The sequence below is a fragment of the Pimephales promelas genome, chromosome 19 (genome assembly GCF_988280905.1).
Source record: "Pimephales promelas chromosome 19, fPimPro1.hap1.1, whole genome shotgun sequence".
NCBI classification, from domain to species: domain Eukaryota; kingdom Metazoa; phylum Chordata; class Actinopteri; order Cypriniformes; family Leuciscidae; genus Pimephales; species Pimephales promelas.
This window is the reverse complement of record NC_142787.1, coordinates 10,143,107-10,167,374: the sequence shown is the minus strand read 5'-3', so window position 1 is coordinate 10,167,374 and position 24,268 is coordinate 10,143,107. Positions and strand designations below refer to the sequence as shown.

At 38.0% G+C, this 24,268-nt stretch overlaps 1 protein-coding gene across 2 annotated transcripts in view; it reads left to right on the top strand.

Annotated features, from left to right (window-relative positions):
• Positions 1-24,268, top strand: part of ric1 (RIC1 homolog, RAB6A GEF complex partner 1) — a 78,321-nt gene that overhangs the window by 33,489 nt on the left and 20,564 nt on the right. The window contains exons 3-10 of one of the 2 annotated variants that reach the window (XM_089123761.1): positions 3,811-3,890; positions 6,206-6,313; positions 7,110-7,252; positions 10,164-10,300; positions 10,692-10,780; positions 14,448-14,536; positions 18,962-19,106; positions 20,310-20,358. In XM_089123761.1, the coding sequence (XP_088979887.1) occupies positions 3,811-3,890; positions 6,206-6,313; positions 7,110-7,252; positions 10,164-10,300; positions 10,692-10,780; positions 14,448-14,536; positions 18,962-19,106; positions 20,310-20,358 (840 nt within the window). Of the gene's footprint in view, positions 1-3,810; positions 3,891-6,205; positions 6,314-7,109; positions 7,253-10,163; positions 10,301-10,688; positions 10,781-14,447; positions 14,537-18,961; positions 19,107-20,309; positions 20,359-24,268 lie in introns of both variants that reach the window. The other variant, XM_089123760.1, reaches the window with a different exon arrangement.

The window sequence follows — 24,268 nt, the reverse complement described above, 5'->3', positions numbered from 1 at the left end:
TCTGTCTTGTGAGATAGAGTGTGTGCACGAGAGTGTAGTATGTGCGAGAGAGTGCATGAGTGTGTGCGTGAGTGTGTGAGAGTGCTCCCTACATAAGCAGCTTGCTTTTTCTAGTATATTTTATTTAGTTATATTTTGAGATTTGGGATAAAATATATTTAAAATTTCCCCTGTTTGTGTGTTCTTGCACACTATCTTTTGCACTGTTTTAAAATAGCATCAGATGTTTTTCTTTGGCAATATTGTTGTCCCAGTGAATCACACACTGAGCTGTATTGGCTTCAACGCTGTGTGAAGTTGAGGAAATTTGAGGAAAGTGTCCTGATGCTATATAAAGCACATTTCTTGAACTTGTTTTAACAAAACCGAGTGCAGTGCATTCTGTGAGGGTGCTTCACCTCAGAGGATCATATATTTTGTATAAATATATTATTCAATATTTTGAACAAGTTTATATTTATATATTTAAATGTATTTCAGTCATTTAACGAAATCAACCCACTAAACGAAGCGATTGCATTGAAACAAAACAAATGATTGAGAAGTAGAAGCTAAGATTGACTTTAATCTGCCACGTGATTACAGAACGTATCACTTCCTGTTTTTTCTGAGCTCATCTGAGGAGCGTTTGAGGGGATCTGGGAGTTTCGGCTGCCGTCTCGATCCAGCTGTGGAAAACCTCAAACGACTTGTCCCGAACGTTGAACTCTAGAGGAAGTTCAACCTCGCTTGCGCTCTCTCTCTCTCTCTCCCTCCCTCCCTCCTTTGCTTCCACATTCTTCGGTGTGTTGTCTTCCAGTTTTTCCATCATTTGTGTGTGAGCGAGAGTGTTTGAGTGAGTGAGAGTGAGCGAGTGTGTGTGTGTGTATCATGTCTGTCGAGAGAGATGATTCATATGTAGACCTTCTTCTGAGGAATGTTGAGCCGCTGGTGTAGTCGTGGTCTTTGTTCCGTCACTCTTTCAGATGTCCGTCAATCTCCAGCGTCTCGCAGCTTTTCTTCTGGTCTTGTATCTGGTTGTCATGGTGACGCTCTGAGACTGTGCTTTTCCATTTTCTGTAATTTTTCCATTTCTTTGAGTAAAATTCGTGACATTTACTCTGTGTGTGGCACTCCCGTTCAGACGGTCCTTTCACACACACTCCTTCATCTGAGACACGTGGCCTTTGACATCGACACTGAACATTATGGGATTATCCTTTCACCTTTAGCCTATGATCCATTCACATTATGTCGTTAGTTAAATTTTTTTTTAGCATTTTATATTTTTTTAATTGTATATATACCTGCTCTCATTTTTGGTTTGGCTTTATTTACTGTTTTATTTAGTGATGCACCGATGTGAAAATTTGTGGCCGATACCGATAACCGATATTAACATTGCTGTTATGGCGATACCGATATTTACCCATGTCGATATCCCTGTATAGAAAACACATAGCGAGGATTAGGGCTGCACGATATTGGTAAAAAATGACTGTGATATTTTATTTTTCTGCGATATATATTGTGATATAAAAACAATTTCACCAGATTATTTGAATAGGCCTAGCTCTATTTGGAAAGAATGAATCATTCTAGAATGACTGGGGTAGTTTTGTCATGGAGTAAATCCGCAGAAACTAATATTAATAGAATGTTAACAAAATTTGTTAACATTCTATTAATCTATTAACCTTACACTTTACAATAAGGTTCCATTTATTAAAGTGTACATTTAAACCTTATTGTAAAGTGTTTCCGATTTATGTCTCTTGAGCTCAGTGTTGGACGGATCAGTTGTTTTAACCTGTTAACTGTCACCCCCCCTTTTTTTAATAGACATGAAAATGCACATTTCGAACTTAAATGGTTGTAATTCAAGAATGCTTTGGAATATAGACATATGATTGGTCTTGTTTTAAAGAAGACATTTGGCAGATTTTTGTTGAAGTGAAATAAATTAAGAAAGTGAAACAGAAAAAAAGTTATAGAAGTTTGAGTTTATGGAAATGTACAGTGTAAAAATATTAATTATTCATATTTTACATAAAATATATATTTTCAAAACCTGGGCTACTCTAAAATGTCAGAAAGATCAAAGCCAAAAATCTGAACAAGTTGTGTTTCAAATTTTAGGTTGATATCTCAAAAAATGAGCTTTCAGTAAGATTTTGTTTGAGCGCAGTACCAAACTTTTTCACTAGGGCACAATCAGACTCCATTACTGCCCATATAAGGGCGCCTGCCTTTCCATTCTTGTTTTGAGTGATATGAACCATTATTTTCACAATTTTCATACAATTTCTGAAGTAGAGATCCTATTCAGAAGTAGCATGGGAAGTTTGGCAGATTTTGATATGAATTGAACCTCTAAGAAACACATACAAAGAACACGCATGTAAGTCATAGCTAGCTGCCACGTCACAAATGGTGAATTTATTATTTTTTTCTTGATATTTCAAACTTTTCAGACCTTTTTTTTCCAAAATAATTGAATGGATTCTATCTTTTGAACTTTTGGCATGAAAACAAACTGAGGTATCTACCATTTTTTCATGATTTTTCATGTTTACTGCTATTTTAAAATAAAGGTCTGAACACACCTTATGAGTATGAAAATATTCTTGTTTTATATTGATAAATTATGGCTCCTCTGTAATATATTTTGAAAATCAGTCACCAAATATGGAAACTAGAGATTGTAAGCTTTCAAATGATATATAGTTTGTCAATATTATTTAAGGTATTTACTAAGATATTATTGTTTTAAAAATATAGTGGCAAACGTCCCACCTGTGGGACGGTGACAGTTAAGTGGTTAACCATTCATTAAAGTGAATCGGTTCAAAGGAGTCATTAGTTCGCGAATTGGACGTGTCATTAACGGAACCACGGCACACGTTGTGATTATCCAGGCAGTTTAGAACATTGCACAAGATTTGTCTCGACCTATTTTTACAGTCTATGGTCTCGACTGTCGACACGGAAAACATTTCATCACCAGGTAGATTTTTTTTGGTTTATTGAAGGTTTGGTTTCACAATTCACAACCAGTTCAGAAGAAAAAAAAACTTCGGTCTTCCAACCTTTTACCATCGTGTATTCTCAAAGATATTCAGGCAACTCAATTCATAAACACGCTCACACACGGACGTCAAATACACAGGGATGATCATCGGCCTGTTCACATCGGCCCTATTTTGACATCGGAACGATACCGATGTGTAAAAAATTGACCAAATCGGCCGATGTTATATCGGCGGCCGATATATCGTGCATCACTAGTTTTATTCTATTTTATTGTGTAGAAACTTGTTTGGTTGTGATTATAGGTGTTTGTCTGTCTGCCTGTCGATCTATAGAGATTCTGGAAAATACACGGATAATGTGACCCGGCAATTGTCCCAGGATTGTTTGATTTTCGGTTCATTCACACTGCCAGTGACTTGCCGGGATCTGTGAGTGCGTTCACACACACAACCCGTAAAGATCCCGGAAAGACACATGACGTCAGGATGAGACGTGTAACTTACGCGTCGAAAACATGTACACGCGCATACCGTTCCACAAAGCTTCAGCACAGATAGAGAGGAGCTCCTGGTCTCTGCTTCACTCCAGTTTGCAGACATTTGTTCGTCCTGTCTTTGTTGATGACAAACTCTCTTCTAAGAGCAACAGAGTCGCGCGATGGCACGAGCGTCATCACTACACCCCTTACGGCATTGGTCCTGGCTTTTGTTCACACAGCGTGCGTGTGATTTTAAATATACTGTGAATGTGAAATGTATTTGTAATGAACGTTTGTTAAAATTCTCTCTCTTTCTCTAGGCTGCAAACGGTTACGTTCTGTTGTTCGACATCCTCGGCGGGTTGGATGAGAAGTACCTGTACGAGCCTGTCTATCCCAAGTGAGTGACCCTTGACCTTTGACCCTGCTATTCTGTAATTTGCTCCCAAAAACAACTACTTTCTGCATTTGTACAATTAAAAAAAAAGTATGTTTTTCAAATTATGAATTTGATGGGGAGGGGCAAAGGGGGAGTGGGGCCATTTGTGCATCCCCTCAAACTTCCTTCCATCCCTCCCGCTGAATGTGAGTGATTTCAAATCCATGAAATGCCCTCATGGTGGTTGAGCACGGAAAAGTTAGTTTTGTCAGTGAGCTTTGTCAGAACGCTGGCTCACTATTGGCCTGCATCACACACATGACCAGCGTCGGCCAATAGTTCTGACGAAGCGCTGCGTTTGATTAAACCAAATAGTTAAGTAAAGTCATTCTTCTTTTTATTTTATTATTTGCGCACAAAAAGTATTCTCATCGCTCAAGTTTGGGCCGCTGTAGTCACTCAGACTATTTTAACGATATCTTTACTGACTTTGAGCCAGTAAGTTTTAAATACAGTAGAAGCCTATGGAGGAGTGAGACAGCTCTCAGATTTAATCACAAATATCTTCATTTGTGTCTTAAAAGTCTTACGGGGAACAACTTGAGGGAGAGTAATTACTGACAGAGTTTACATGTTTGGGTGAACTATCCCTTTAACAGCCTAGGCCCATAAACAGCATTTCATATTCATTGATATTTACAGATGAAAGCTGAAAACAACACGAGCACCGTGACACACACACACACACAGAGAGAGTTTGACTTCCTGACTCACATCCTGACTTGACAAACGCCATCCTGAACACTTGAAGAGATTTGAAGATCTGAAGACTGTGTGTGTGTGTGTCCTACTTCATTATTTGGGGGACACATGTAACCCCAGAGGTGAGCGATGGGGCTGTCGCGGTGAAGGATGTTCCCTTGCGGTAATTTTGAGTGTCTCAGTAGTGCGATATGCTACATTTAGTAAATATTAAAGCGATATATATATATATATATATATATATATAAATTTATATAAATATTTTTATTAAAATTTAAAAATTTATTTGAAGATTCCTGCAGAAACCCTGGTTGCCACAACAATGTGACTGCGCTCTGAGTGACGGCCTTTCAATGCGCAGAGACAATATTACATTGCTTACTGAAAATGTACTCGGTTTTGTGCATGCTGACCACATCGTAATGCTAATGTATATAGCGGGAAATAATATCAATGAATCTAGACCCGGGTTCGAATCCACCAATGTGTCCCTGAGCAAGACACTTAACCCCTAGTTGCTCCAGAGGCGTGCGACCGCTGACATATATAGCAATTGTAAGTCGCTTTGGATAAAAGCGACAGCTAAAAGAAGAAATGGAAATGAATATATAAATGGCGATAATATATTGCGCTATTGAGACTCAAAATTACCGCAAGGGAACATCCTTCACCACGACAGCCCCATCGCTCACCTCTACTCTGGGGTTACATGTGTCCCCTAAAACACATACAGTCTTCAAATCTTCAAATGTCAGTGTTCAGGATGGCGTTTTTCAAGTCAGGACATGTTCGACACACTCTGTCTGTCTGCGTGTGTGTCGCTGTGCTAGTGTTGTTTTCAGCTTTCATTTGTAAATATCAAGGAATATGAAATGCTTTTTATGGGCTGGGACTGTGTTTATAATGGGGGGTGTGTGTGTGTGTGTGTGTTGTGTGCAGTGTTGGGTGTAACTAATTACCAAGTAATTAGTTACTCTAATTTAATTACTTTTCCATTGAAAATGTAAAGTAAGGGATTACTCTTCATTTATCTGTAATTTAATTACAGTTACTTCTGATGTAATTGAGGTAAATACTGTGTATAGATCAATCCGATCTCACAGCGATTCGTATGTATTTTATGAGGTGTCTAAATTGTACGACGCACTCGTACAAATTCGTATGAATTATTGTAAAATATGTATGAAAAAAGTGTCTGCTAAAAACTATGTTTTTATAATGTAACCTTCTACACCTTGGTCAGTTTAAGGATAATTCATGCAATTTTATTGTATTTATTTGAAAGAATAAATTCATGTCCATTCAGATTCATGTCTATCCTTGTATTATTCAGCTGGTTGAGATTGATATGGGATTTTGAAAGTAATTAGTAATTAAAAGTAATTAAATACTTTTTAAAGAGAGTAATTAGTACCGTAATCTAATTACACTGTTGAATAGGTAATTAGTAACTAGTAATTAACTACTTTTTTAGAGTAACTTACCCAACACCGGTTGTGTGTAATGAAGCATTCAGACTAAATCACACACTGACTTAACAGATTATGATATTCTTCTGTGTGTGTTTGTGTCAGGGGCAGTGCTCGTGTTAAGGTGACTCCGGGGTATAAGGAGGAACAGTGCGCTCCAGCTCTGACTCTAGAGATGAAGAAACCTGTCGACCTGGAGGCTCCTATCAGCTGGTACTTAAACACACACATTCACACTCTCAGGCCCCGTCCACACTACTGCGTTTTCGTTTAAAAACGGAGAATTAAAACGAATACGATCTCCGTCCACACCAGCGTTTTGTCTGCGTATTAGAATTTATCTCCGTCCACATTAAAACGACTGAAAACGCAGATCACGTGACCATTCACCAACACTGGGCATGCGCGCGCCGATGTAAACAGTGTTTGGCGAATCAGGGAAGGAAACGTCATGACTGACACCCAATCATAGAGCCGAGCGTGAGCCTCTGCGTCAGCGTTTCTGAAGTTCTCCGTTTTGTCTCGTCCACACTAAAACGCCCTCCGGAGTTTCAAAACGCAAAACGCAGCTGCAGCGTTTCTAAACTTCTCCGTTTTAGGTCTTCGTTTTTCCCGTTTTAGTGTGGACGGGAGGTGCAAACGTAGCAAAAGGTCTCCGTTTTTAAACGAAAACGCAGTAGTGTGGACGGGGCCTCATACACAGACACACACACGCACTCACACACGGTAAACAAAAACATTGTTTATGGTTTTAGTTAGCAATAATAATCCTGATGTGAAAAAAATGAGCAAACCTGGAATCTAGATGAAGTTTGAATATAAATTCTAACTGGTAGAAAATGTACAGAACAACTCTTGCAATAAAAATAACCAGTATGTGTGTGTATAAATGTGACCTAACGGTGTTTTGGTAACTTGGAAACTCTCGTGTCTGTGTGAGAGAGAGAATGTGACCTTATGGTGTGTTGGAGGCTTGATCTGATGTGAAGTGTGTGTGTGTGTGTGTCAGTCTGCAGACGCTGCAGGAGGATCTGTTAGTGGCGACGGCTGATGGTTTCCTCCACATGTTGCACTGGGACAGTGTCAGTAACGGCAGAAGAGCAGTGAACCTGTGCACCGTTCCCTTCTCCCTCGACCTGCAGTCCTCCAGAGGTCACACACACTATATACACACTCTATATACACACTCCAGAGGTCATATACTCAATGCTCACACACAACTCTCTTATTCGTCTCGAATCTAAACATTTTGCTGCGATGTAACGTTTAATCGCAAACCTATTCATTTTGCTTCACTCCTGTCATAATATTAAAGGGCATATTGCAGGTTAGAGGACCCAACGAGTCAATGCATAGAAATACAATGTAGGAACTATATTTTCTTTAAAATATACTTATAAATACGCTACAGAAGTTTCTGGAGTCGTTTTTGTTAGAACATTTTACTTCCGCGTCTGAAAATGGGCGTGACGCAACGAGCGGGAGAGCCGCCGATTCAAACAACAGGAAAACAATGGATCGCAATGACATTTCTGATGCTGAGGAAATACTCGTATGATGGATCAAGCCATAAAGTTATGAGCCTGCAATGCTAAAGAGAATAGGGACAGGCCAGGATAATGTCAGACAGAACGGTCAGAGACAAATTGAGTTGTGGTGTAAGGAGAACCAGTGGAGAACAGGACAGGTGCCTTTAGGTGAGAGACGTGCCTCATAGATATACACGTTCGCTAACGATATACACTGTGCTCACAATATTCTACAGATTATTATGATCCTATAACAGGCCAGCAGACATTAGTATGTTTAGGGTAGATTTATACTATTAAATGTATAAAAACTATACTTCAGTATATTTCTATTGTACTAAAAGCATACTCGGGTACATTTTTAATATATATTCTTCACCTGGGTTATAACATAAACAGAAAGATTTGAGTATTTAAACAACCAATTTTGTTTTTCAATTACAAGTTGCCTCTATTTAGGGCATGACATTAGCCTGACTTCGTCATACTCATTTTCTAAAAAAAAAATTAAAATTCTGTCAGTATTTACTCACCCTCATGTTGTTCCAACCCCGTAAGACCTTCGTTCATCTTCGGAACACAAATTAAGATATTTAAGATATTAAGATCGCTCCTGCATACAGTCCATAGGCTTCTTGAGGGACTGGCTCTTGCTGTCCCCGAAAAGTCATTAAAGACATAGTTAAAATAGTCCAAGTGACTACAGGGGCTCAATCTTAAGTTTATCAAACGACGAGAACACTTTTGTGCGCAAAAAAACAACAAAAATAACGACTTTATTTCAACTATTCACTTCCTTCTCCATGGGCCTGTAGTCAGTTAACGTAGTGTGATTGCGTAGAGCTACGTCACACGTAGGCTCACTATTGGCCGACGCTGGTCATGTGTGTGTGATGCGTGTGACGTACAATAACAGAAGCTTACGCTATTAAACTAGTAACCTGACTCGCGCAGAGGGAGAAATAAACCAATAGTTGAAATAAAGTCGTTATTTTTGTTGTTTTTTTGCGCACAAAAGTGTTCTCGTCGTTTGATAAACTTAAGATTGAGCCCCTGTAGTCACTTGGACTATTTTAACGATGTCTTTAATGACTTTTCGGGGACAGCAAGAGCCAGTCCCTCAAGAAGCCTATGGACTGTATGCAGGAGCGATCTTAATATCTTAAATATCTTAATTTGTGTTCCGAAGATGAACGAAGGTCTTACGGGGTTGGAACAACATGAGGGTGAGTAAATACTGACAGAATTTTCATTTTTGGGTGAACTAACCCTTTAACCATTTTAAATGTATTTGCATGTATAATTCCAGATGTAGCCTTGTGTTTTAGTTTTTTTCAAATGCCAGCGCTGGCTTTATTGCCACTAGGCTATTATATGCTATTTTGTGTCTACGACAAACGCGTACAAACATGAATTTTGTATAAGTGCTAATGTTGTAAATGTATTTTTCATGTATATATGTTTTATTACGTTATTTTCTCAAGAACATAAACTTGCCACCGCTGTTTGAGTATGACATTAGCAGCCAGTCAGTTGCTATTGTTGCCAGTCAGATGCTATTGTGTTAAACAAACGTTTATAAAGTTAAAAAATGTAGCAAATTATCATTCAGATACGTTTATTAAGAGCCGTGTGTGGTGAGGTTCTGTTTGACTCGCTTCATCGCGACTTTCTCGGTCTGATTCTGGGTCATACTGATACTGCAGTTCGACGCATATTTACATCTGGACCGGAGCTCAGTTTAGCCAATCACAACACACCGGACCAAGCTAACCAATCTGAGCCCACTATGTGTTTCTGAGGGAGTGGTTTCACCGCTCGTTCGAGGACAGAGGAGAGCGCGGCTGACAATAAACGTGAAGTTTATGAAAAATAAGACTTTTTAAAAACGAAAAACCACGAATACATGTTATATTGCACCTCATAAACACAATCATGCAAAGAAAAAAAGCAGTCAACCCCCCCTTTAAAACATTTTAAATCCTGCATTAACTTTTTATATGGTATTTTCATACAAGGTTATCTATAATTATTTTTATTTTTTTTACCTGCAATATGCTCTTTTATGTTAAACAGCTTTCACATACAAAAAAACAGTGTTTTGGCGGAGCAGCGTCGGTGCTACTCAGCCACAGGTTTACCGGCACAGCCCTATTATAAACGTCTACTGTGTTTGTCAAGCAATTCATTAAACAATCTGACATTAACATATGCATTACCAATAATAAATACCAGTGGCCGACAGCACAAACTGCTTAGACCAATCTTGCAAAAGGCTGTTTTTTGAAAGCTAATTTTTTTAGTTATGCAATATTAGTGTATTATTACTAACGAGACCTTTTTGTAAAGTGTACAGTCTTTATATAGTGTCTGACCCGTGATGATCCTCCTGACCAGTGAACGTGTTCGGGTGAATCCAGTCAGTTCCCGTGTGTGTGTGTGTGTCAACATTGACTGATTCCTGCACTGACACGAACTGAATCTTCAGCAGTGGATCTGAATTATGATGTGTGTCTGTGTGTGTGTGTGTTTAGGAGGGCCGTGTTTGGACCTAGAGGGCGTTTACATTCGGGATATGGAGTATTGCTCTACGCTGGACGGGTTTGCTGTCGTGTTTGATGACGGGAGACTCGGATTCATCACGCCGACTGCAAACAGACTCGCCACTGACGTGAGACTACACAAACACACACGTGTGATGATTCACTGATACTGTACGTTCAGATTATCCTTCTTTAAACTCTTCAGAGATGATTCTCAAGGTGTATATACACACTCACACACAGACACAACACAAATCACACCTGAGACACACACTTACACACACACACTTACACACAACACAAATCACACACACGTGCACACAACACAAATCACACCTCAGACACACACACACGCGAACACAGTTTAACTGAAAGACTGACCAGAGGAGAACGTTTACGCTCATGTCTGAGAATGCGACACACATTTAGATTGCGTTATGATTTTCAAAAAGACACTTTTTGGCTTTTTGTGTTCATGCACTAATGTTGTGTGTGTCTGTGTGTGTTTCTCTGCAGCAGCTTCAGGGCGTTTGGGCCACTGATGTCTCTGATGGCACGTGTGTCGCCGTCAACAACAAATACAGACTAATGGCCTTCGGCTGCGCAAGGTGTGTGTCTTTGTGTGAGTGTCGTGTGTGTGTGTGTGTGTGTGTGTGTGTGTGTGTGTATGAGGTGTGATCCGTGTCATTAGTGTTGTGATTTTTTTTTTTCACAACACTTTGTGTGTAATTGTGAGTGTATCAGGTGTGATGTGTGTGTGTGTGTTGTCTTGTCTGTCTGTGATTGTGTGTATCTGATGGTGTGTGTGTGTGTGTGTGTGTGTGTGTGTTGTCTTGTCTATCTGTCTGACTGTCTGTGATTCTGTGTATCAGGTGTGTGTGTGTGTGTTGTACTGTCTGTCTGTGATTCTGTGTATCAGGTGTGATGTGTCTGTGTGGATGTGTGTCTGTCTGCGTGTCTGTGTTTTGTGTGTGTATGTGTGCGTGTCTGCCTGTGTGTCTATTAGGGTTGTAACGGTATACCGGTATGACGGTTTATCGCGATATTGACATGTACGATTATCATATCGTGCACATTTGCTTATCCGCGGTAAAAAAAAAAAAAAAAAAAAAAAAAAGAATTCACCTGCACTGCCGCATGCAACTTCTTTCAGCTTGACTGCTTACTCCATATCCGTACAGCGCTGAAAATGTCCGAGACAGAGGCTGCGAATCTCTATCTCCCGCCAAAAAAAATAAATAAAATCTGCAGTATGGGAATATTTTGTAACTTATATCCGAAAAATTATCGTGATGTTGTCCTTGAAGATGGATATCCAGTTTGCAAGATATGTGGACGAAGAGTGGCTGCAAAAGGAGTAAACACGTCGAACATGTTCTCCCATATTTAGGAACACCATCCCTCCGTGAAGATAAAGGTTATTCATAACTTAAGGCCATATTATTTCTGTCATGCTGAGGGAATCCCGGTCTGTCAAAAAGACGCACGCATGCGTCTTTTTGCGTTACAAAACAGATGCCACGTAAAATGTGCGATTTAAAAAGATAGATGGATAAATAAAGCAAAATATAGCTATGCAGTAGCCTAAATCAAATCGCGATGTGCGTGTCTGTGAATATACAACGCAAAAAGACTGGTGTGCAAGCCCCTTCAGCGTGTCTCTGAATGAGCAGCGCCGTTTCGTCTAGTAGATCTAGTACTCAAGTACGCATGACGCTCATGGTTTTTAAAGCTGTCTCAGCCACTACGAAGACGTGAACACATGAACATATCTAGACAGAGAACACTTAATGTGCACTTTATAATTATTTTTTTAAAGAATAATCATCAAATACACTGAGTGAAACTCATAGGTGTTCAGTAGGTGTTAACGCGGGGTTAAATGTAACACGGACCGTTTACACAGTTCGTCAGGATCAAGCAGGCTGTCTTTCCGCTATTTTTCTCTTGCTGCCAGAAGACGGTCTCCCGCGAATTTGCGGAAAGTTTTGATTATATTTCGTGAAGATACTGGACAAAGAGTGTTTTGACACCATGAAAGTAATTTTTTTCATCATAGGTTTTTTTCGGTTTCTGAGTTGGGTGTATACGTTTCCAAATCTAACTTTATATTGCCTTAATCACCGTCTTGTTGGCTCAAACATAGCACCGTTTTGAAACATGTCAGCAATTCCTAGCGACTGTTAGCTAGGTTTAAAATATGTAATACACAGCGGGGTTAATTCTAACAGAGTGGTACAACTAAGCCTCCAAGTGTACAATGGTAATAAAATGAAAACGGAGCCACCCAACTTTTCAGGTTTGAGTATACATTTAACTTTGTTAGACGTTCACAAACAATGTTGGGATTTAAAATGTTTAAATTTAGTGTTCTATGAATGATAACTTGTTTATTTATTAAAAATATGGCCTGTTATTAATGCAATAAACCCTTTAAATTTTTATTTTAAGCTAATTTGTATTATCATTACTGTTATTATTATTATTAATAATAATAATTGTACATCATGCAGCTGCCACACACAAATCTAATTTAATTGCAATTACAATATTTATAATTTTATTTATTATTATTTATTGCAAAACTATGCAGCCCTTTTCTATGTCTCTATCCATGATATTGATCCATAATAGAAGGATGATTGGATGAGGGATATGTATGGATATCTGTATATACAGATGCACAAACAATATCAAACTATACAAATAAAATAGTACTGAATTATGTGTGTTACACACAAGTGTTACAACTAACCCCTCTCTCTGTTACAATTAACCCCGCATATGGGGTAAGTTATAACATTTGCACTTCTGTCACTTTCAGTCCAACTGTACAAAAATGGTAGGTCCTAGAAAAAAACTTTAAGTGTTCATTTGTAGCAGAGATGTGCATGTTGCTTGTGTAAAAAAAGTATTAATCTAACCTAATTATTTTTTAATTAATTGAGCCAAAAGCAAAAAGCGTTAGGTTGTGCCCCGCTCTCCCCTACAACCTGGAAAAAAAAGTTTGGTTTAGCCTATGATTAAAATATATTACTATTGTGTATAGTTTTTTTGTCCATGTTTTAATTTATTAAACTTCTCTTGTGTAGACAAACTAAAGTTGTTACATTTTATCTGACTGCATTCTCAAAAATACATTTTGTATTCAATCACAGAATCCAGATCAGTTATTTCAGACAACCCAGAATTTCTGAGGAAATAAATATACATTTCATAAAGACTCTATTGAAAAAACCTTTGTTACAATAAACCATGTTCAACCAAAAACAATATCTGTTTTTATTCATTTAAGGGCCATTGTAGCTGATGCTGATTATAATAATGATAGTTTTAATATCGTATACCGTGAAACCGTGATATTTTCTGAGACGATTATCATACCGTGAAAATCTCATACCGTTGCAACCCTAGTGTCTATAAGGTGTGTTGTGTCATTAGTATTGTGTGAGTATGAGTGTAAGAGAGAGTCATGTTGCAGTGGTATGTTTATATCAGAAGTGTGGCTGTCTGTCTCTCTCTCTGTGTGTGTGTGTGTGTGTGTGTGTGTGTGTGTGTGTGTGTGTGTGTGTGTGTGCGTGTGTGTGCGTGTGTGTGCGTGTGTGTGCGTGTGTGTGCGTGTGTGTGTGTGTGTGTGTGTGAAAGAGAGTAATTTTGCAGTGGTATGTTTATATCAGACGTGTGGCTGTTATTCCCCAGTGGAGGATCCAGTCGATCTATAGATCAGAGGAGTTATACAGTGTTCAACAGTAATGAAGAACACCAGTGTTCAAAGCTTTGGGGTTGGGGAGATTTTTTATTTTTTATTTTTTTTTAATTTTTGCTCATTTTGTAAAAACACTGAAATATTATTCCAATGTAAATCATGAGTATATATATATATATATATATATATATATATATATATATATATATATATATACATTTTTTTTTTTTTTCATGATTTAATAATTAGCATCATTACTCCAGTCTTCAGTGTCACATGATCCTTCACAAATCACTCTAATATGATAATTTGATGTTATAAACGTTTATGATTATTATCAATGTTGAAAACACTTGATATTTGTGTCGAAATTGTGAAACATTTTATTTTAGGATTCTTTTGATATAATCTATTGTAACATTATAAATCTAATGTAGTAAGTAATATTTTAGTGGTTATTCTCAGTCTAGATATATTTCGTCAGTTAATAAAATCGCTCTTTTTGTGAGTGATATCATCTCAGATCACCAGAAGTGTGTGTGAAATCATGTTTATTGTGTGTGTTGCAGCGGGTCAGTGTTGGTCTACATGATTGACAGCTCGACGGGATCCATGCAGCTCTCTCATAAACTGGAGTTAACCCCTAAACACTACCCAGGTGAGACGTTCCTTCAGTCACTCCTGCGACCCTCAGATACATTCATGCAGGAGGGGGCTTTATTTAACCTTAGACCCACAATCCTCTCTGATCCAGTGACGCCCCCTGCTGGCTTGTGTGTGTGTGCGTGTGTGTGTGGGTCAGTGACGTGCCGCACTGATTTGCACTTCCAGGAGCAATACATATTATATAATAATATAAAATAGGTTTAAAATTATATACATGTTTTAATCTCACATCATCTGTCCTCCTCACTGTTCTTAATTGTGTGAAATTTCAAAAATAGGTAATTTTTAGACTATTAATGTGGTCAAATGTCATACGGACAAACGGAATTCACTTAAAGTTATTTAAGACAATTGTATTTAAAATTATTAAAAATGTTTAAAAATGATACAATTTTTCATTTGGCATATTTTTTCAAGTCTTAAGATAAGCATATTAAAGTATCAGTAAGATAGTCCTTTCAGAAATGTCATTTGTATCTAAAACAAATTGTTCCGCAAAAACACATTTTCCCTATGTCATACGGTAAAACAAAGTTTAGAAGCCATTTTGGAACTGGATATTAATGACTTAAGTCATGTGAAATATGATGACATTACTCAGAGGACCCCTGAAGACCAGCCAAGTTGAAGGCAAGTTTAAGATTTTGCTCCTACATTTGGGGTAATTTCACCTTTTCCAAGTGAGTTACATGTGTCACAGATTTGGGTGTCATATGGTCAAACGTCAAAAAAGGGTTTAAAACATTTAAAATTTGAAAAAATATTTATTTACAGGTGAAATATAAAGTTTAAAAGTCAAGGTAAAGGGTAAAGATGGAAGGAGGTGGCCAAGCAACTGCCTGTTATAAATGACACAGCACAAAATTGTCATAAGGGCAAACAAAAAATGTCATACAGACAAACGGTTTTACCGTATGACATGTTGTTATACCATATGACACAGAGCATTTAACTGTTATTTTTTAATAGTTATATAACATATATAGTTTGTATGACTACTATGAATTAATATTAACATATATAATATATTTCTGCCTATTTTAAGCATTTTTTCACATTATTACAGATGCCTCTTTCTAGTAAGGAGAGGGGTGCACATTTCTGTGCAAAGCTAAGGGCAGATCCTGCAGCTAGAGAGGAGAACCTAGCCAAGAGGAGGGAAAGGGTATATGATGTGAGAGTATATGATGCCAGTAATGTTAGGATGTGCCAGTTTAGTCAGTATAGGCAGTATCTTATCTATAGGCCTGAGTTGAAGTCAGCATCACAATGTTTCTGGAAAGTGGCTTTATATACAGTGGGCCAAAAGGTATTTAGTCAGCCACTGATTGTGCAAGTTCTCCAACTTAGAATGTTGAGAGAGGTCTGTAATTTTCATCATAGGAACACTTCAAATATGAGAGACAATGTAAACACTGTAAACACCAGCTACAGTGTGTGCAAACCTGCTAAAGACTTACAGGAAACATTTGACCTCTGTCATTGCCAACAAAGGTTATGTTACAAAGTATTGAGTTGAACTTTTGTTATTGACCAAATACTTATTTTCCACCATAATTTACAAATAAATTCTTTAAAAATCCTAATGTGATTTCCTGGATTTTTTTTTCTCATTTTGTCTCTCATATTTGAAGTGTACCTATGATGAAAATAACAGACCTCTCTCATTATTCTAAGTTGGAGAACTTGCACAATCAGTGGCTTACTAAATACTTTTTGGCCCCACTGTAGATATATTATTCACGTGTGTGTGTGTGTGTGTGTGTGTGTGTGTGTGTGTGTGTGTGTGTGTGTGTGTGTGTGTGTGTGTGTGTGTGTGTGTGTGTGTGTGTATCTCACTGTTGTAAATCTAACTGATATTGTCATGTTTTACATATAGCACATCCCATGTGTTCCTTGTACTGAAAGAGAGTTGAGTTGACTAAAAGAAATGTTCATGTGTTGGGAAATATATTCTACTGTTAAAAAAAGGTACACTTGAGATGCCTGTTTCTTTGAAATCATTTTGAATTGGCCTACATCAATTTATTACATTAAAAATGCAATGAAACATTGAAATTGTACTATGTCATACGGTAAAACAAAATATGTCATATGGTAAAACATTGAATTTTAAAAGAAATAAAAATAGATACTTTGTTTGTTTACAAGGTTCATGAAAATAATGGAGGAGAGCTAGTATGATATACACATATATATAACTTCAAGGCATTTTTGACTAATTTCTTGCAAAAAAATAGAACAAATGTCCATAGATGACATGCTGTGGTTGTAAAAAACAAAATATCTAGTATTTGTGGTGTAGGTGGTTATATTTTGCAACTTGTTATATAATACTTACAGATCAACTATTACATTCATGGTTGTTTTTAACTGTGTCATGAATATTAAATTTAATTTATTCCTAAAAATCACTTCGTTTTACCGTATGACATTTTCAAGGACTGTATACAAAGAAACACATTAAAATGTCATATATTGTTATTTTTTTATAAAGGGCACTAATAAAAACAAAAAATATACACATAGATGAACACAAAAAATGCTATATTTACTTTGTCCTTTAATTTTTATTTTTTTACCGTTTTGAAATTCTAAAACGTCACTGACCCGTGTGTGTGTGTGCTTTTGGCTTGCTTAGTTGAGGATATTTCAACAACATTATTGATCTCTTGCATTGACAGCATTATATGAGAGCTGAACAGAGCTGGACGATGATGTGTGTGTGTGTATATATATATATATATATATTAGGGCTGTGCAAAAATTTATTGCGATTAATCGCATCCAAAATAAAAGTCTGTGTTTACATAAAATATTTGAGTGTGCTCTATATAATTATTTTGTATATTTAAATACCTATGCATGCATGTATATATTTAAGAATTATTTGTGCTTAAATTCTGTATATATAAAAATACATAATCTATATTATATAAATATACATTTATATGTGAATAACACATTTTCTTAAATATATACATGCATGTGTGTGTATTTATATATGCAAAATAATTATATACAGCACACACAAATATATTATGTAAACACAGACTTTTATTTTGGATGCGATTAATCGCAATTAATTTTTGCACAGCCCTCATCATTGAGCTGGACTGTGACGCTGTTTTCTTCTGGAAACATTAGCTTTGTTGCATTATTATTATTGTTTAAGACAATCTGTATTATAACAGCACTGTATAAATAAAGGTGACGTGACTGTGGAAATCACATCGTCAACCCTCAAATCACGGACTAGATTTCCTTAGAAGTGTCAGTCTGTCACATTTGTTTCCTGATCCACTGAGATAAACAGTTGTAACAACAGGAAGTGCTGGTGTCAGATCCAGATAACGCGGTTGCTGATCCACAAGACGTCAAGGCTCAGACGGATTTTCCCAGTTGTAGTTTGAGAGTTTTAATCAAATTTCTGATTATTATAACTATTTAAAAAATACATTCTGTTGATTCTTATGAAGATTTGAATGAGGCCAGATAAAATTTGTAGCTTTTTTGGAGACGCAACATTTGATTTTTATGTATTATTGAATGTTGAAAATAATATTATTAACTATCAACTAATTAACAATTAAAATACTTTTACAGCATTTATTTAATTCACATTAACTATTGTAATTAATTAATGCTACTAATTAAACTTTTTTGTTGCGTTATCACTGTCCCCGCGTCTCAATGTTCACACTTTCCATCCTAAACGCAGTAGTTCACTTTAAAATAAAAGTTCGCTCCCATGATTTTCTCCTCCTCAAGCCGCCCTAGCTTTTATACAGGGAGATATACAGGTGCTCACAGGACATTACACAGGTTTTCTTTTTTTAACACCTCCAGATGGCAATTTCTCACTTAAAAAAATGGATTTTAAAGTCTCCACTCTATTTTAATGTGAAATATTGCATTTATAAAAAATTTTTTTTTAAAAATTCTAATGAAAAAAAAAATAGCTTATTCAAATTGTATAAATATTGTATAGTATCATAAAATCCCTTCAAAATTCTAAATAATAATCATAAAATATTATTGAACAAAAATATATTTCATTGGTTTTCCTGAAAAAAAAAAAAAGTTACATTTCAAGGCTTCGGGGCACTTTTGACCGTGCCGGAGTCGAGTGTGACCCCTAAATGAAGAGGACCAGAGGGTGAGGACGAGGTCAATGAATTTGAGCTGTGGGAACCCTGCTAATTGCATATTCTGCTGGCATTAACTAGTAAAAACAAAAATAAAGATATTCAGAGAAAAAAAAATTCCCATTCCAGTTTACTTTCCATTTGCTCATTTTCCTTTCCTGGAAACATCTCCCCCGGTTTAGTGTGTGTGAAGCTGGTTTTTAACTCCAACTCGCTCTCTTGTCCCTCTCTCTCTCGCTCTCTCTCTCCCTCTCTCTCTCTTGTCCCAGATGTGTGGAATAAAACGGGCCCGGTGAAGATGATCCGCTGGTCCCCCGACTGCAGCGTTGCAATGGTGACGTGGGACTGTGGGGGCTTGTCCCTGTGGAGTGTGTTCGGGGCTCATCTCATCTGCACACTCGGAGAGGACTTCGCGTGAGTCACATGACTTCATCACTGTCCCTGCGTCTCAATGTTCACACTGTCCATCCTAAACACAGTGTGTGAGATTAAAATTAGTGTGTCCCACATATTAGTATGTTGAAAAGAGTATGCCCGGATGATCTACTATTTCCAGTGGATTAGTGTGGATCCGTGTTCACTATAACGGCTAATATTACCCATGATCCATTGCACTTTGGAGAAGATTCAGTACAGAACTACAAATACGAGTAAAAGTGTTGTGCGAATGTGCGTGACCAATGGTTAAGTAGAGAGGTTACTGAAAGGGGTTTGAGTGACTGATCATCAACAATTAAGCTGTTAAAAAATATGAATGTTATTCGTGTTATAGTTCATCTACATTCTGCAATAACAACGTCAACTTTAATGAAGATCCGTTTGGGCATTAACTTTTGCATTAATATATGGAGTCTCGTCATGAAAGATCAGATCAGCTAGCATTTCTCTACGATACAGTATGAGATTAAATTTTAGAGCATTTTTATCTTTGACCAGATGATTGGCCTGCAAAGTCTTGCTACTTTCTTGTAATATTGTGAAGTAATAAGACCTCGGTTAGGCTAGTCAGTCTTATTTTCATATTCAAATGACAACAGTCTTAACCAAAAATTAGACTAACTAGTAAAATTAGTCTTAGCAATTTTTGCTATCGGCCACTGATGTCTGATTTTTAATAATTGCTTGACAAACAACATAATTAATTCATTACATTTATACAGCGCTTTTCTCTGCACTCAAAGTGCATAATTGACATGTATAACAAAACAATATGATAAGTTACCACCATTCACAAATAAAGTGTTTACATTAAAAAAATGGTTGCCCTAACTTAACAAAAATGTCCCATTAACATTAAATAACAAGAAGCAATACATTTGTTACAGTATTAATCTTGATTAATCCGTTGATAAAAATACTGCTTTATTTCATGTCTGCATTTTACTTCATTTGTTAATGCATTAACTAGCAATGAGCAATATATTGTTATAGCATTTATTAATGTGAGTTAATAAAAATGCTTATGTTCATGTTAGTTAACAGAAACAACTTATGATCTTAACAATGTGTTCGTAAATGTTGAAGTTAAGGTTAATGAATGATGTGGAAGTGTTTGTCAGTGTTAGTTCACGTGAAGTGATGAAAGCTCATGTTAAAGTGTTGTTGTTCCTGGTGCAGTTATCGCTCAGACGGCACGAAGAAGGAGCCCCTAAAGATCAGCTCTATGGTGAGTGTGCAAACAAGATCTTTGTTCAACATCATCACAACTGCATTCATAATCATAACCAACACAACTGCATTCATAAACAACACGACTCCATTCAAAACCAACACAAGTCCATTCATAACCAACACAACTGCATTCACAACCAACACAACTCCAGTCATAACCAACACATCTCCAGTCATAACCAACAAGACTCCGTTCATAACCAACACGACTCCGTTCATAACCAACACGACTCTGTTCATAACCAACACAAGTCCGTTCATAACCAACACAAGTCCGTTCATAACCAACACAAGTCCGTTCATAACCAACACAAGTCCGTTCATAACCAACACAAGTCCGTTCATAACCAACACAAGTCCGTTCATAACCAACACAAGTCCGTTCACAACCAACACAAGTCCGTTCATAACCAACACAAGTCCGTTCATAACCAACACAAGTCCGTTCATAACCAACACAAGTCCGTTCATAACCAACACAACTCCGTTCATAACCAACACAAGTCCGTTCATAACCAACACAAGTCCGTTCATAACCAACACGAGTCCGTTCATAACCAACACAAGTCCGTTCATAACCAACACAAGTCCGTTCATAACCAACACAAGTCCGTTCATAACCAACACAACTCCGTTCATAACCAACACAAGTCCGTTCATAACCAACACAAGTCCGTTCATAACCAACACAAGTCCGTTCATAACCAACACGACTCTGTTCATAACCAACACAAGTCCGTTCATAACCAACACGACTCTGTTCATAACCAACACAAGTCCGTTCATAACCAACACAAGTCCGTTCATAACCAACACAAGTCCGTTCATAACCAACACTAGTCCGTTCATAACCAACACTAGTCCGTTCATAACCAACACAAGTCCGTTCATAACCAACACAAGTCCGTTCATAACCAACACAAGTCCGTTCATAACCAACACAACTCCGTTCATAACCAACACAAGTCCGTTCATAACCAACACAAGTCCGTTCATAACCAACACTAGTCCGTTCATAACCAACACAAGTCCGTTCATAACCAACACAAGTCCGTTCATAACCAACACAACTCCGTTCATAACCAACACAAGTCCGTTCATAACCAACACGAGTCCGTTTGTAACCGACACGACTCCATTCATAACCGACACAACTCCACTGAAAACCGACACAACTCCATTCAACACAACTCCACTGAAAACCGACACAACTCCATTCGACACAACTCCACTCAAAACCAACACAACTCCATTCAACACAACTCCACTCAAAACCGACACAAGTCCACTCAAAACCAGCACAAGTCCACTCAAAACCGACACAAGTCCACTCAAAACCAACACAAGTCCACTCAAAACCGACACAAGTCCACTCAAAACCGACACAAGTCCACTCAAAACTGACACAAGTCCACTCAAAACCGACACAAGTCCACTCAAAACCGACACAAGTCCACTCAAAACCGACACAAGTCCACTCAAAACCGACACAAGTCCACTCAAAACCAACACAAGTCCACTCAAAACCAACACAAGTCCACTCAAAACCAACACAAGTCCACTCAAAACCAACACAAGTCCACTCAAAACCAACACAAGTCCGCTCAAAACCAACACAAGTCCATTCATAACCAACACAACTGCATTCACAACCAACACAACTCCAGTCATAACCAACACATCTCCAGTCATAACCAACAAGACTCCAGTCATAACCAACACGACTCCGTTCATAACCAACACGACTCCGTTCATAACCAACACAAGTCCGTTCATAACCAACACAAGTCCGTTCATAACCAACACAAGTCCGTTTATAACCAACACGACTCCATTCATAACCGACACAACTCCACTGAAAACCGACACAACTCCATTCAACACAACTCCACTGAAAACCGACACAACTCCATTCGACACAACTCCACTCAAAACCGACACAACTCCATTCAACACAACTCCACTCAAAACCGACACAACGCCATTCGACACAACTCCACTCAAAACCGACACAAGTCCACTCAAAACCAACACAACTCCACTCAAAACCGACACAACTCCATTCAACACAACTCCACTCAAAACCGACACAAGTCCACTCAAAACCAGCACAAGTCCACTCAAAACCGACACAAGTCCACTCAAAACCAACACAAGTCCACTCAAAACCGACACAAGTCCACTCAAAACCGACACAAGTCCACTCAAAACCGACACAAGTCCACTCAAAACCGACACAAGTCCACTCAAAACCGACACAAGTCCACTCAAAACCGACACAAGTCCACTCAAAACCGACACAAGTCCACTCAAAACAGACACAAGTCCACTCAAAACCAACACAAGTCCACTCAAAACCAACACAAGTCCACTCAAAACCAACACAAGTCCACTCAAAACCAACACAAGTCCACTCAAAACCAACACAAGTCCACTCAAAACCAACACAAGTCCACTCAAAACCGACACAAGTCCACTCAAAACCGACACAAGTCCACTCAAAACCAACACAAGTCCACTCAAAACCAACACAAGTCCACTCAAAACCAACACAAGTCCACTCAAAACCAACACAAGTCCACTCAAAACCAACACAAGTCCGCTCAAAACCAACACAAGTCCATTCATAACCAACACAACTGCATTCACAACCAACACAACTCCAGTCATAACCAACACATCTCCAGTCATAACCAACAAGACTCCAGTCATAACCAACACGACTCCGTTCATAACCAACACGACTCCGTTCATAACCAACACAAGTCCGTTCATAACCAACACAAGTCCGTTCATAACCAACACAAGTCCGTTTATAACCAACACGACTCCATTCATAACCGACACAACTCCACTGAAAACCGACACAACTCCATTCAACACAACTCCACTGAAAACCGACACAACTCCATTCGACACAACTCCACTCAAAACCGACACAACTCCATTCAACACAACTCCACTCAAAACCGACACAACTCCATTCGACACAACTCCACTCAAAACCGACACAAGTCCACTCAAAACCAACACAACTCCACTCAAAACCGACACAACTCCATTCAACACAACTCCACTCAAAACCGACACAAGTCCACTCAAAACCAGCACAAGTCCACTCAAAACCGACACAAGTCCACTCAAAACCAACACAAGTCCACTCAAAACCGACACAAGTCCACTCAAAACCGACACAAGTCCACTCAAAACCGACACAAGTCCACTCAAAACCGACACAAGTCCACTCAAAACCGACACAAGTCCACTCAAAACCGACACAAGTCCACTCAAAACCGACACAAGTCCACTCAAAACCGACACAAGTCCACTCAAAACAGACACAAGTCCACTCAAAACCAACACAAGTCCACTCAAAACCAACACAAGTCCACTCAAAACCAACACAAGTCCACTCAAAACCAACACAAGTCCACTCAAAACCAACACAAGTCCACTCAAAACCAACACAAGTCCACTCAAAACCAACTCCACTCAAAACCAACACAAGTCCACTCAAAACCAACACCAAGTCCACTCAACACAACTCCATTCAAAACCAACACAACTGTTGAGCAGTGTTTCATTTTTACATTTGGTTATTCAAGTTATAATAACCCTAATGTAGAATAAGCTGAACCCCGTGCTTTACACTGATGTTAATAACAGTTCTTCAGTAAAACACTGATGTTCACTTTAGAAGTTGTAGGGATGTTTTCTTGTCACAAAAAGGATGTGAAACCGATAATTTAAGTTTATTTTACACACTTTAAGCATTATCGTATTGCATATCGAATATTGCATTATTTAATGAGTCATCACATTTTTCTTCTATATCATGCAGCTCTAGTGTATCGCTCGAATGCGATACAATCAGTGTGTTCACCGCTCGAACGAGCTGAGTGTCT